The following is a 14,716-nucleotide window of genomic DNA, read 5'->3' as shown; positions in this document are numbered from 1 at the left end:
CATAAAAACGTATTAAAAGCCCAATGTTTCCCTCCCTTTAGTACAATGTAGACAAAAAACGTAGCAGAATATTTGTCTATGTTTCGCTACACAATACCGTCTTTTGCCATTATACAGGCAGATTGCAGCTAATGATTGCAGAAATGCTTCTTTATCGGTGCGCGTCCTCCTCACAGCACAGATCATGAAAGCAGACTGCAGTTTTGGTAATTCATCATAGCAAACTAATTGTAGAGACGGTGTAAATAATAAATTCAGTATGCAGTGTAAAGAGCTTCATTAATTAAAACCAGCATATGCTGGTAGGTATGTTTTGATGCTGGTTTAAGCTGATCCTTAGCTGGTTTATGCTGGTCTTAGTTGGTCATGTTGCTGGTCAAGGACCAGTATAAACCAGCATCAAAACATATCTAACCAGAATATGCTGTTTTTTTCACCAGGGGAACTAAGACAAGTGACAGTTTTTAATGATTATAGCCTAAAGGGAGTTTGCAAAAGTGAAATTGAAATTGCACAACAGTTTTATACATTTTTTATTTTATACAAAAGTTAATATTAAGTGACTTACATTTTAGGAACCTGTTGTCTGATTGTGCTCTATTTTGTCAACAAAAATAGTTCCAAACACAATCACAGCTGTTTCATTTATGATTTATCATTTAATTTTCATTTATAATGAATCTACATTTTTGAATCGATTGAATAAACGATTCAGTCACAAAAACTTTGATTTGATGGCACCTACTGGCAGTTTTAGTTTAATTTTTTTAATTGGATAATTTAAATCGTTTAATATTTCTATATTCAAAACGTTATATTAAATCTTATATTTTAATCTCATAACACTTGTATGAAATGCATTAATGCCACCTCTGAATCTTGTCAAAAAATCTGTAAATATTCCTTAATGCCACATTTGTGCTCTTCTGTGCTGTGCACAGGTGAATTGTTGGTGCTGATTTAATTTGACTATGGTATCTTATTCTTCCTGATTGTATCATATTATTTAAATTTAAATAATTGTGTAATTAAAATTTTTGAAAAAAAAAAAAAAAAAATGTATAATTAAGCACAACTGAAAGGACATCTAAAATTACCATTATTACAACCCCCCACCACCACAGGTAGAGTCCCCCCAGTGAATTTTGGCCATTTTCACTACTGTATATATATATATATATATATATATATATATATATATAAAATGTATCATATCATATTATCTTATTTTCAACCTATAATCTTGATGTGCACATTAATTAACCAATATTTAATTTATCATGTAAACATTTATCTATAAACACATGCAAGAGGACAAACAACACAAAACAAACAACTGGTTTATTTATTATTACTCCACTTTATTATTGACATTTTTTAAAATTGCATTAGTTTATAACATTGCCTGAGGTGAGAAATCATAAAAAACTGTAAATAAACAATGATATAAGAAGTGAATGTACAAAAACAATTCACAGGTAAAACAGTTCGAGGAAGATTTATGCAAAGCAGCACAGTTTTTAATAATCGAACAGGGCAAAAATCATTAAAATAAAGTTATAAATAAATACAAAGAGATAAATCAATAAAGTGCATTCTGTAACATTGCTTGTACTCATTGCGTGAGTAACGGTGTCTCAGGCAAACGCTACGCCTACAGAATCTAAACACACGGACGGAAAACTGACACGATCTATCCTACATACACACACTTTACTGCACAAATCAATCTGAAAACATAATAAAGGCATAAACACCCTACCCAAATATTATTAAACTTATAGAAGATGACATTATCCTCACAAAAAGTATTGTGGTGTTACCATGGTACATATGTTGGTACCTGATATATACCATGGATCACAGACACCACTGAATCCATGTATATTCAAGGCGCATGTCCAAAATAATCATGGTACACTGTCTGAAAAACCATGATAATACCACAGAGAATATTTGGGTTAATATATTTGGGTAAAGTGTAAAGTCCTCTACTGGCATAAAACAGTCAATCAAGGATCAAGGATCAGCTGATTGGAAGAAAATCATTGCATTAACGTGGCACCAAACACTCCTAAGACATCGCTATATTCACTACACAGAGTCTCCAAAGGACGTTCACACAAATGTGAGAGTGACCGTGTGATTTAAAGTGTAAACAGACTGAATCAGTTCCACACGTAACATGAAGCCACTTCCAGAACATTGTTTCATCCCTCGCAAACCACTAGACGTTTACATGTCAACCTACTACACAATAAATTCCTATAAAAGTTGGACGCAATGTAGCAAAAGTGAATTAAAAGCCCTGAATGGAGTAAAATGAAACACATCTACACATATACCACCTCATACTTCACAAACTCTTCTGCATATACTAAAGAATAATTCAGGCTTTGTCAGATTTGTAAGAATTCAAGTGTATAATCCACAGTGCATTTACTGGCCTATAATATATATAATCTAACAAGAGGACATCATAGTGACCTATTTTCTTCATAGAGTTCATCTAATAATCTCAATATCATTTCTTAACAATGCCATCCTTGAGGTTTTCCCTTCAGTCTCAGAGTGGCAAATTAAAATTATATAGATTCTCCTTACTTCTTTCCAAAGACATTTAAATTTATCCACATAAAAGTCAACATGAAACGACATCTGCAACCCAATTTACTTCCATAACGCTCATGCTTCTTTTCCAAATGTGTTTATGCATTAAATTACTCCATTACTGCATTTCTTACAAAGTAGCTACAGACCTTAGTCAGGGTGGATCAATTACATTTTACGCAGATTAAACAACATTGCAATACATTAAGAAAGTAAATATGGTAAATTTTAATTTCATGCTGACTTTTGCTGGGCATTTCCAGTGCAAATGTAATTAAGACAGCAGAAACAAGCACTTATACACATGGTTCTGTCATTGTGCAACAATCATTTCCCTTTTCCACCAGTTCCACCGTCTCAAACCTCTGGTTAGGCATTCTGTTGCCTCTAGTATAGTGCTACTGTTGGCAGTTTAACAGTATAGAGGTACTGGACTGAGATCATTTAGATCCATGGTGTCGGTCACTAGGTAAACACTTTAACTACCTCTCGTTTCTAAATATGACAAACTGATTGGTTGATACGGTGAATGACAGCTCCTGCCCTCTACAGATCGGGGCAGGAATGATTGGATGTGCAGTGATCACTAGCATTGGGTCTTATTTTTTTGACTCCTCTATTCACAATATACATGTAACATGCATCTAGAGAGACGTACTGGTTTGTTCTACATCCACATATGATGGTGCATATATTCTTATGGCATATGCACAAACAAACATATTTGACAATGGTCATTTTGAAGCACCTTTACTTGTTTATGAATTTTTTCTTTCATTATATCTTGGTTTGATGGCTGTGAGTCTTTTGAACAGTCTGCATTTGGACAAATACTGGGAATGTATCCCATTTAAAGTTCCATACAGAATATTCCAATTAGGAATATTACGAATGCTTGGAAGAGCTCTTCGATGCCTTTTCAGACTTTGATGATCCAGGCCCGGGCCATGTTCCTGTCAACCCACGGCGACTCCCAGATGAGGCCTCGGACTTTCCCAACGTGGCGGCTCGTTTGTCCTCGTTGGTTTTGGAGCTGTCCTTGGTCTTCCCGCCATCCTGAGAGCCCAACTTCATCGGCCCAAGCACGGTTTTTGCCACACTGGTGAGCTGCGTCACAAAGCTGGATCTGTCGCCAGGAGATACGGCACGTGATTTGCTTGCGCAAGGCGACCTGGCGGTTGGAGACGGAGAGGCTGGGGACTCTTCGGCCGCTTCCAGGCGACATCTTTCCTCTTGAGGGCCTCTGGTTGACCCCAATGGGGTTCTTTCTTCAATGGTTTTGGACTGGGCAGGAACTACTTCTGAGACTTTAGGTGCTCCAACAGAACTTGGTCCAGTCCCCTGAACGTTTATAGGTCCTTTAACTGACTTGCTTGCCTCTGGAACCATTGTCTGTGCAGTTTTCTCCTTCACTGGGATCTTTCCCATGTCTTTCCCATTTTCCAGCCCTTTAGGACCATCGGTTTGAAGGCTATGGGGTTTGAGTTCCTGTGCTCCAGAGCTCTGGACAACTGGTGTCCTCTCTGGTATCTTAGGGCTGGATCTCATTGTAGTAAGAGATTCAATCTTTCCCGCATCCCTGGATGCCTCCTTCCCAGTCGAGACGACTGACACTTGAGAAGACTCAGACTTGGATGCCACTTTCTCCTTCTGAAGTGGCTCACCAGAATGGGTTGATTTAGGATCCAACGTGGTTGCTACTGGTTGGGTTTTTGACGCAGTCCTTAAAACGACTTCACTTGAGTCAGACTGCTTCGCTTTCCCCTCAGACTCTCGACTAGAAATTGAGTCCTGTCTTCCGAGCTGCCTTGCCGGACTCATCGTGAGCTGGGCGGGCGTGTGCGTTGGCGTCTGGTCCGGTGGAGAGGGTGGAGCCCCGGGTGTGTTTTCGCCCTCAATCTCCATCAGGCTCTGGAGGGCGTGTTCACAGTGGAATGACTCCCGGCGGTATTCGGCATGCACAACCTCCAAACCGTGCTTCCTCATGGACACGCATAGCCCTCCCTTTCTGTCCGAGCCCACGGAAGACGAGGTGGATGGAAATGAAGGTGGAGGGGGCGGGCCAAGTTTCTCGGCTGACTGCACCCGTTGGAGGAGAGGGGAACGGGGTGGTTCTGCACTCTTGGGCCGGGGGCGCGTGATTGGAGGAGAGGCGTGGAGCTTGGCAGGAAATGCCTGGGTGGTGTTGGAGGAGCCAACAGTGTGTCCAGCAATGGGCGGTGGGGAAGACGAAGTAGGGGACGGCGTGTGAGCCAGCGGAGACAGAGGAATGTTCCCAGCGGATTTACAGCGAGCAGAACGGTACTGCCGGTGGAGTTTGGGCGAAAGACCGTAAAGAGAACTTGGCCGCATGTGTTGAGACGTCGCAGGCGAGTTTGGCGTGCTGGATGCAGGTGAGCTGCTCTGAGACGACGTGCCTGAGAGGACAAAGACAGAACAGGTCAAAACCTCAAACAAACGTGAAAAGGGCACACAGTCAGTCAAAACACCCAACACTGACTGAAGCCAAATATCAAATGCTAATCTAGGTCATTTCAACAAGTCTGCTGGAAAGGAAAGAGGGAACACATGTGACAGAAATATTATCTTCAGAAGGTCAAATGTCACTCAAGTACATACTATGAGGCAGAAAGTTAATTAAAACTCTCCTTTTGTTCTCTAGAAGAGAGTTATTTTGTAACCAGACATTTGTGCATTGATAATACTATTAAAATTGTTCAGCTACTTAAAAACTTAAGCCCGAATCATACTTTTATGTCATGCATAGCATGTATATAAATATATATACATGCACAAATGCTTCTAGCAACAAACTTGGTTTTCAGAGACATTGGATTCTGTGAGGCACATAATGAGTGACATTCATGTACGTTTGGCATTCTCAGCACTGTTGCAAGAGGCGCTAATAGTTACAAACGCTAAACAGTAACTCTGTTGCCACCTTGAGTACAGTTAACGTCACTGTACTATGATGCATTTTAAGTACATAAAAGAAGACTATACACTGTCAGGCTTAACTGAGTAAAATGCAAGTATACATATAATAATTAACATAATAAATAATAGATCTATATACAATCATAGTAAAAAAAATTTTTTGATTGTTTTATTTACACATTTTATTTTAAAAATATAACATTTATATTCAAATAATAATGTTTAATTAAATTTTGCATTGGCAATGAAACTTATTTACTAGAAGTGCAAAACAACACTACCTAATCAGCCAATGAAATTCCATATCTGACAAGCATTTTTAATAGATCATAAGCAGTGGGAGGAGCTCTGACCAAGGTAGGCGGACTCTGGAGGAGAGCGGTACGTCTGCGTGGGCGATCGAGCAGACAGGTTATGTGTTGGCGATCCAGGCAGACTGTCTCCAGACGACAGCGAGCGATTCAGAGAGGACAGACTACGACTGGTGTGAAGCAGGTTGGACTGTTTCGTGATCTTACGAAAGAGAGAGCTGCGCTTCTTACTGCAAAATAGAGAAAGCAATTGAGCAATGCATTCATATAGATGCAAAGTATATTTATGTGAAGGCATACACTCTTTCTGACCTCTCTTGTCCATCTTTTGCGGCTGACTTCTTGTTGCGTCTGGCCATCTTGGCTTTGTAGCTCAGCTTCCTTGCTGGTCCGATCTTTATGGACGTGTTTTCAAATGGAGTGGTTGTTACTGTTACTTTGCTGCCACTCTGAAAATTCAATGCACTGTGTTAAATTTATCAAGTAATAACTCCAGAAAGTAATAGTCAGGTGTCTTTGTAATGCCTGTACCTTCAGAATGAGCTCCACCACCTCTGTGTGCACCAATCCGTGCACAGATTCCCCATTCACATGGGTGATGAGGTCACCAGCACAAAGCCCCGCCTCCTGCGCCGGCCCGCCACACTCAACATGCTGTGATTGGACGAAAGCAACATCAATCATCACATGTAACACATTCTTTAGCTACTAAAGAGAAAAACGTTCCAGAATGTGTCCGTACCCAGACCATGTGATGCACGCTGTAGACGTTACTGTCGCCCATGTAGACTCTGATGGCACGCAAGGTGAAGCCGTACTTCTTCCCAGAGCGATGGATGGTGATCGGTGAGCGCAGGACGTTGACCGTAGGTGAGTAGTCACGACTCGGAGACGAGTCACGAGACGAGGGATTGGATGAGATGGAACGAGGAGACATGGGACTGGCCAATGGAGATGTACCATGCTGCTCAACTATGAAACCAAACATCACAAGCTCATGTCAATTCCATGAATACTGAAATGCTTGACAGTGCTTGACTAGAAAGAATTATTTAATGAATGTACAAATGTTAGTGTGCAAATTGTGTAATGTTGCAAAAAGTAATTTTTATTTTGCTATTTTGTAGGTTGTTGACATTTCTAATCTAAAAAAAAATATTATTTAACAAAAGTAGGAAAATTTAGTATCATGCTAATATTTTACACAAAATTTATGAATGGAACAATTCACATAAGAAAGGTTTTTACGAACGATTTATACATCTTCATGTTTCATTAATGAGAAAAAGAAAAAGAAAAAATATTAATGTATTTTTAGTATATATTAAACAAATGCCAAAACAGAAAAGTGTAAGAATAAGATATTATTAATAACATTATTTTATTTTGTATTTTTTGTTAATTATTAATCAGTATTAATGTATTTTTATTATTACACATAAAACATGCTGTTAAAAAATAAAAAATCAATACAGTTTCAGTTTTCAGCATGTTGCTATGCAGTTGCTGAGGTGTTTGAATTAGTTTTAAGCCCGTTGCTATGCGGTTGCTGAGGCTTTCGGAATAGTTTTCATTGTGTTGTTATCCATTTGCTGAGGTGTTTAGATTTGTTTAAAGCACGTTGCTTTATGGTTGCTGAAGCGTTCGGAATAGTTATCAGTGCGCTGCTGTGCAGTTGCTGAGGTGTTTGAATTAGTTTTATGCCTGTTGCTATGCGGTTGCTGTGGAGTTTAAAATAGTTTTCAGCATGTTGCTGTGCGGTTGCTAAGGTATTTGGATTAGTTTCATGTCTGTTGCTACGCAGTTGCTGAGGCGTTCGGAATAGTTTTCAGCATGCTGCTATGTGGTTGCTGAGGCATTGCTATCCAGTTACTGAGGTGTTAGTTTAAAGCACGTTGCTATACGTTTGCTGAAGCGTTCAGAATAGTTATCAGTGTGTTGCTATGTGGTTGCTGAGGCTTTCGGAATAGTTTTCAGCATGTTGCTATGTGGTTGCTAAGACGTTATGGAATAGTTTTTCACATGTTGCTATGCGGTCGCTGAGGTGTTTGGATTCGTGTAAAGCACGTTGCTATACGGTTGCTGAAGCGTTCAGAATAGTTATCAGTGTGTTGCTATGCGGTTGCTGAGGCTTTCGGAATAGTTTTCAGCATGTTGCTGTGCGGTTGCTGAAGTGATTTGAATTAGTTTTAAGCCTGTTACTATGCGGTTGCTGAGGCGTCTAGAATAGTTTTCATTGTGTTGCTATCCAGTTGCTGAGGTATTTGGATTATCTTAAAGCACGTTGCTATACGGTTGCTAAAGCATTCGGAATAGTTATCAGTGTGTTGCCATGCGGTTGCTGAGGCTTTCAGAATATTTTTTAGTGTGTTGCTATCCAGTTGCTGAGACTTTTGGATTAGTTTTAAGCCCGTTGCCATGCAGTTGCTGAGGTGTTTGGATTAGTTTAAATTATTTAAATGTTGAAGCGCTGCGATTTTATTAGTTGTTGTTGATTATAATAATTAATAATAGTAATAAAATGGAGTCTGAGGTCTCACCTGCAGGTATGATGACAGACAGGGCTGTGGCGGAGGCCGACTTTATGACTTTGGTTCCAGAGCGAGTCGCGGTGCGTTTCTCGCTGTCGGTCGGAATCTGATGTCGTGCTCTTCGTAAGACAAGGTCACTTCCGACACGAGGCCCAAACGTGTCTGGAATGTGTAGAGGAACTGTGGGAGTGGCAGCGGCGGCATCGGCAGGCCGCAGGAGTTTATCTGAGATGCAGGAAAATATAAAACAAATGAATATGAATGTGAGACATCACTGGGCGGGACTTTGAGACCCAGTAATTGACACCCAGTTTCTTTGGTTTCTTTGAAAACCAAATCACCTCCAGGATGTCCCACTGATGCCGAAGAGCTGGACTCCACCAGTCCAGAGCCAACAGGCATGCTGGCACCCTCTAGTGACGATCCCCTGGTTTTGATGGGTGTTTGGCGCGTGTGCATGTCACCATCTCCCTCTAGTGGAGAAGCGAAGCGGTGCGTGTCCATGAGCGCCGAGAAACGCCGACGTGCTCCCGGAGGACTGGAGTCAGATTCAGTAAAGGATGACTCTGAACACGACAAACGCTTCCTACAGAGAAAGCAGGACAAACGGAGGGGTTTATTGAAGATTATGTGTCTCTCTGACAATCAGAGTTATAGATAATTAAATGCCTTAAAATAATCTAAATGAGATATTTTTATGTTCTTGAGACATCATGTACTAGGTTTTCTGAGTGATTGCTAGGCTGCTTTTAGTGTACTGGGTTTAAAATGTGCTACTATGCTGGTTTCTAGGCTATTCTGGTAGGTCATTATGTTGTTGCTCTCTGTCTTACGTACATCTCAGGGGATCCAGTTCTCCAGGTCTTGTCTCGGAGGGTCAGGCTGCCCAGACTTTCTCTCTTACTGCGATCTTCTCTGTGAGCTTTGGGCTCTCGCCGGGTCACCACGGGTTTGTGCTCCAGCTGGGACAGATGCTCCATGCTGCTGTACACCTGTGATTTAGATGCACTAGATGAATCTCTGAATGGGCTACATTACCCATAAACTTCAGTATTATGTAAACAGCAGAATCATGAGACAGAGAGGTCTAACCTTGCTGAAGCGTGGAGAGCAGGAGGAGAAGCGGTGAATCTCCACTGGCTCGTCGTCATTAGTGTCGTCTTCATCGTACGAGTGAACGTGATGATATCGCTCTGATCGGGCTGAAACAGACAGATGAGTTACGCACTAATGCACACTAACAGACAACAGCATAAACACACACCATCCGTCCACCCGTCACTCACTGTCGAAGTAGCTGGTGTCCTCCTCCGACTCCAGATGAGGGATGAACTCAGCTTTCTGTCGGAGCAAACTGCTCCAGTCCAGATCACAGAAGAATGGATGCTGCTTCACCTCGAACGCTCCACCTGCGCACAAACATATGACTTCAATCAGCACATGCAGAACGTCTGACTCTATTACAGCAATAAACCAACAACAGCAATATAATAAAAGACAATTAATGTCCAGTAAATAATCAAATGAGCTACTAATAATAATATTAAAAACAGATATTTATATTTTTCCTAAGAATATAAAGGCTAGAATAGTCTGCGTGGTAGCTAGGTGTGTTAAGGTGGTTTAATGTCACTCTAATAACAGTAACAGTACATCATTGTGTGTTTGGTGACAGCGAGTCACATGACTGCAGGTGTGTGACGTCACCTGTGCCCAGTCTGAGCAGTGGGTTGGTCTGCAGAAGAGATGAGATCAAGTGCTGCGCATCAGCGGGGAGAGCGTCATCATCCTCTGGCCACACAATGTCATCTACACACACACATATTTGACATTGTCTACATCTTTTTATTTGGAGTTATGAGAACGTTTTATGTTTTTACTATAGGTTTGTCTTTACCTGTGATCACCTGACCAAACAGCTCCTCCGGTGTGTCACCGAAGAACGGCACGCAGCCCACCAGGAACTCATACAGGATGATGCCCATGGCCCACCAGTCCACTGGCTTGCCGTAACCCTGCCGCAGGATCACCTCCGGGGCGATGTATTCAGGGGTGCCGCAAACCTGGGGTCAAAGGTCAAAGAACGACATTCAAGCCTCTTAACACTATTCCATCAGTGATGCTTTATCATCAACTTCAATTATAAATTGTGCTACATAACATTTGTTACGTTAAAATAAAATAATTAAATCAAAGTTATTTTAATTTAGAGACAACTGCAAAAGCTACTACAATAAAGCCAAGCTACTAAAATTTCAGGGTGTTGCTATGTAGTTGCTGAGGTGTTTGGATTAGTTTTCAGTGCGTTGCTATGCGGTTGCTGAGGCGTTTGGAATAGTTCTCAGCTTTCAGCATGGTTGCTGAGCTGAGGCATGTGTAATAGGTTTCAGCATGTTGCTATGCGGTTGCTGAGGTGTTTGGATTAGTTTTGGAATTTTTAGTGCGTTGCTATGCGATTGCTGAGGCGTTCGGATTAGTTTTCAGTGCGTTGCTATGCGGTTGCTGAGGCGTTTGGAATAGTTCTCAGTACGGTTGCTGAGCTGAGGCATTCAGAATAATTTTTAGCGCGTTGCTATGTGGTTGCTGAGGTGTTTTGATTAGTTTTCAGTGCGTTGCTATGCAGTTGCTGAGGCGTTTGGAATAGTTCTCAGCTTTCAGCATGGTTGCTGAGCTGAGGCATGTGTAATAGGTTTCAGCATGTTGCTATGCGGTTGCTGAGGTGTTTGGATTAGTTTTGGAATTTTTAGTGCGTTGCTATGCGATTGCTGAGGCGTTTGGATTAGTTTTCAGTGCGTTGCTATGCGGTTGCTGAGGCGTTTGGAATAGTTCTCAGCTTTCAGCATGGTTGCTGAGCTGAGGCATGTGGAATAGGCATTCAGAATGTTTGGAATTTTGGAATTTTTAGTGCGTTGCTATGTGGTTGCTGAGGTGTTTTGATTAGTTTTCAGTGCGTTGCTATGCGGTTGCTGAGGCGTTTGGAATAGTTCTCAGTACGGTTGCTAAGCTGAGGCATTCAGAATAATTTTTAGCGCGTTGCTATGTGGTTGCTGAGGTGTTTGGATTAGTTTTCAGTGCGTTGCTATGCAGTTGCTGAGGCATTTGGAATAGTTCTCAGCTTTCAGCATGGTTGCTGAGCTGAGGCATGTGGAATAGGTTTCAGCATGTTGCTATGCGGTTGCTGAGGTGTTTGGATTAGTTTTGGAATTTTCAGTGCTGTTTGGATTAGTTTTCAGTGCGTTGCTGCGGTTGCTGAGGCGTTTGGAATAGTTCTCAGTACGGTTGCTGAGCTGAGGCATTCAGAATAATTTTTAGCGCGTTGCTATGTGGTTGCTGAGGTGTTTGGATTAGTTTTCAGTGCGTTGCAATGCAGTTGCTGAGGAGTTTGGAATAGTTCTCAGCTTTCAGCATGGTTACTGAGCTGAGGCATGTGGAATAGGTTTCAGCATGTTGCTATGCGGTTGCTGAGGTGTTTGGATTAGTTTTGGAATTTTCAGTGCGTTGCTATGCGATTGCTGAGGCGTTTGGATTAGTTTTCAGTGCGTTGCTATGCGGTTACTGAGGCGTTTGGAATAGTTCTCAGTACAGTTGCTGAGCTGAGGCATTCAGAATAATTTTTAGCGCGTTGCTATGTGGTTGCTGAGGTTTTTGGATTAGTTTTCAGTGCGTTGCTATGCAGTTGCTGAGGCATTTGGAATAGTCTTCAGCACATTGTTGTGTGTTGCTATGTGGTTGGTGAGGCGTTTGGATTAGTTTTCAGTGCTGTTGCTGAAGCATGTGTAATAGTTGTCAACATGTTGCTATGCAGTTTCTTAGGCATTTGTAATAGTTTGCAGTACATTGCTATGTGATTGCTGAGCTGTTCGTGTATTTTTCATGTAGTGGCTGCTAAAGTGTTTGGAAGACTACTATGCAGTTTCACTGTCGCTATGCAGTTTCAGGTGTTGCACATGTTTGGAATAGTTTTCAGCTCTGTGGTATTTGGAATCATTTTTCGAATGTTGCTATAGATTTGCTAAAGTATTTGAAATTTTTATTTTTAGCATGTTACTATTAGCAGTTGTTTACGTGTTGTCATCAGTGACATTTTATCATAAACTTGAATGTTTTAATTACATTTGTTATTTGTGGACAAATAATCATCCTGGAGATAATTTGCTATTTGTGATTATAATACTAAATTAAATAGGTGCACAATGAAATTAAAACTGTAGTTTTGTGACTTTTAGACCATGAGTATGTACAGTTGAATACTGCATGTTTTATATGGTACCTGTTTATCCAGGAACTCCCTGGTGTCCTTCTCTATGTGTTCCTCGTACAGGTTTGTGGTGAGACTCATGAGACCCATTTTAGACAAACCGAAATCAGTAAGTTTAATGTGGCCCATTGACGTGATCAGCAGACTGACGGAGAGAGACAGAGACAGATGGAGATGATGTGAGACAGTCTCTACAGTAACATACACTCAAGCTGAGTGGCACTTTTGACATGTGTTTAATTATATAACACAATCTGTCCAAATTAAACGATTTCATTAATCTCACACAGGAAGTGCTGTATGTCAACCCCCAACAGATGGCAAATGAATCCCAGCAATCATTTTACTGACTTTGCATGCTCCCTTAATAAATGACATGCTCTCTGCCATCACCATTACATATAATTCAGAATTATTTTAACTGTTATTGGTGTATTACTTGTCCGGTTTGAGATCTCGGTGCACGATTCCATAGTTATGTATGTATTCGAGAGCCAGGACTGTTTCAGCAAAGTACATCCGTGCCATTTCCACAGGCAACGCTCCAATATTCTTTAGCAGTGTTGCGCAGTCGCCTCCTGAAGTTGAACACACAGATGAGATCTTATTAACATCTCAGTTGTTTCTCATAGGACAACAATACAGAAGCCTAATGTTTATCAAATGTTTCTTCTGAGAAAAGGAATTCAGAAATCTCAGAAGAGGTTTGCTCAAGATCCCCAACAGAAACTCAGTCTTTTCTCATCAGATGATCTGAGCTACTTTTGCATTCATTTTATAGTGCTAGACTTTTACTGGATGACAACTAGTGACTCATCTGGGTCTGTTTTATTTCTCAGGCACTTTAAAAGAAACATCTGAGAGTTGATACTTGAAACGAAACATACTTGAAACCTCAATAAAGTTGCTAAAGCTTTAAAAAAGCAATGAAAGTGTATACGTGTCTTACCCTCCACATACTCCATGACCATACACAGGTGTCGTCTGGTCTCAAATGAGCAGAACATGCTGACCACGAACGGGTTCTCGGCGAAGGTCAGGATGTCTCGCTCCACGAACGCCTGCTGGATCTGGTTCCTCAGAATCAGGTTCTGTTTGTTGATTTTCTTCATAGCGAATCGCTGTCGCGTCTCCAGATGGCGGACCAGATAAACCGCACTGAGAAACACACAGCAACTTCAGTCAGTGTATCTCAGTGTGTGTTTGCTTATTTAGTAGATGCGTTTGTTTCCACAGTGACAGTACTGACATTTATGTTACAAAAGATTTCGGTTGCAAATAAATGCTGTTCTAAATGCACGTGTGTGTGCTGGTTTACCCATAGGCTCCATTGCTGATCAGTTTGATGGTTTGAAAATCTGCTTCTCCAGGTGGCTTCATGGGTTTCATCTTTCCCTGGAAAGGAGAAAAATGCCCTCAACTCTTGCACAGGACGTCATTATCATCTTGTAACATACTTTACTGACAAACAATCATTTTCAGATTTCTCAGGGCTTTGTGTGCTAGTGTATGTGTGTGTTCAGACCTCTGCAGAGTCATCTGTCTCCGGTGTGACGGGCCCCTCACTGTCGTAATGTTCTCGACTGACCATCTCTGAAACACAGATGTGACAGTCGATCAGTGATCTGCTGCCCGTTCAATGAACTGCTGTGTGACTGTCATGTGACTGTGGTCTCTCACCCTCCAGAGGGTCTCTGGTCAGGCCCAGCTGACTGATGATGTATCGCGGGATGTCAGTCTTCATCAGGTGTCCTTCTTTAGCATGATCTTCAGCCGCCTCCAGCAGATGATAGAACTCTTCAGGGTTAAACTCCTATAAACATGTCAGAGTCACATCAATTAGTGTTGCTAAGCAGTTGCCTGAAATGTTTCTATGTGGTTGCTGAGGTGTTTGGAATAGTTTTTAGAATGTTGCTATGCAGTTCCTGAGGTGTTTTGAATAGTGTTCAATGTGTTGCTATGCGGTTGCTGAGGTGTTTGGAATAGTTTTTAGAATGTTGCTATGCAGTTGCTGAGGTGTTTCGAATATTGTTCAATGTGTTGCTATGCTGTTGCTGAGGTGGTTGGAA

At 41.3% G+C, this 14,716-nt stretch overlaps 1 protein-coding gene across 3 annotated transcripts in view; it reads right to left on the bottom strand.

Moving 5' to 3' along the window:
* Positions 1 to 1,340: 1,340 nt before the first annotated feature.
* Positions 1,341 to 14,716, bottom strand: part of mast1b (microtubule associated serine/threonine kinase 1b) — a 32,266-nt gene continuing 18,890 nt past the window's right edge. For all 3 annotated transcript variants that reach the window (XM_051106574.1, XM_051106575.1, XM_051106576.1), the window contains 18 exons: positions 14,328 to 14,460; positions 14,173 to 14,240; positions 13,966 to 14,042; positions 13,597 to 13,805; positions 13,087 to 13,225; positions 12,660 to 12,792; positions 10,287 to 10,452; positions 10,097 to 10,198; positions 9,676 to 9,798; positions 9,482 to 9,591; positions 9,227 to 9,381; positions 8,731 to 8,975; positions 8,399 to 8,614; positions 6,601 to 6,830; positions 6,390 to 6,512; positions 6,171 to 6,307; positions 5,901 to 6,088; positions 1,341 to 5,027 (listed from right to left, as the gene is read on the bottom strand). In XM_051106574.1, the coding sequence (XP_050962531.1) occupies positions 3,496 to 5,027; positions 5,901 to 6,088; positions 6,171 to 6,307; positions 6,390 to 6,512; positions 6,601 to 6,830; positions 8,399 to 8,614; positions 8,731 to 8,975; positions 9,227 to 9,381; positions 9,482 to 9,591; positions 9,676 to 9,798; positions 10,097 to 10,198; positions 10,287 to 10,452; positions 12,660 to 12,792; positions 13,087 to 13,225; positions 13,597 to 13,805; positions 13,966 to 14,042; positions 14,173 to 14,240; positions 14,328 to 14,460 (4,086 nt within the window). In that variant the 3' untranslated portion in view covers positions 1,341 to 3,495. The remainder of the gene's footprint in view (positions 5,028 to 5,900; positions 6,089 to 6,170; positions 6,308 to 6,389; positions 6,513 to 6,600; positions 6,831 to 8,398; positions 8,615 to 8,730; positions 8,976 to 9,226; positions 9,382 to 9,481; positions 9,592 to 9,675; positions 9,799 to 10,096; positions 10,199 to 10,286; positions 10,453 to 12,659; positions 12,793 to 13,086; positions 13,226 to 13,596; positions 13,806 to 13,965; positions 14,043 to 14,172; positions 14,241 to 14,327; positions 14,461 to 14,716) is intronic.

The sequence above is a fragment of the Labeo rohita genome, chromosome 3, assembly GCF_022985175.1.
Source record: "Labeo rohita strain BAU-BD-2019 chromosome 3, IGBB_LRoh.1.0, whole genome shotgun sequence".
Taxonomy (NCBI): Eukaryota; Metazoa; Chordata; class Actinopteri; order Cypriniformes; family Cyprinidae; genus Labeo; species Labeo rohita.
The sequence above is the reverse complement of the archived record's forward strand: the minus strand, read 5'-3'. Positions and strand labels throughout refer to the sequence as shown.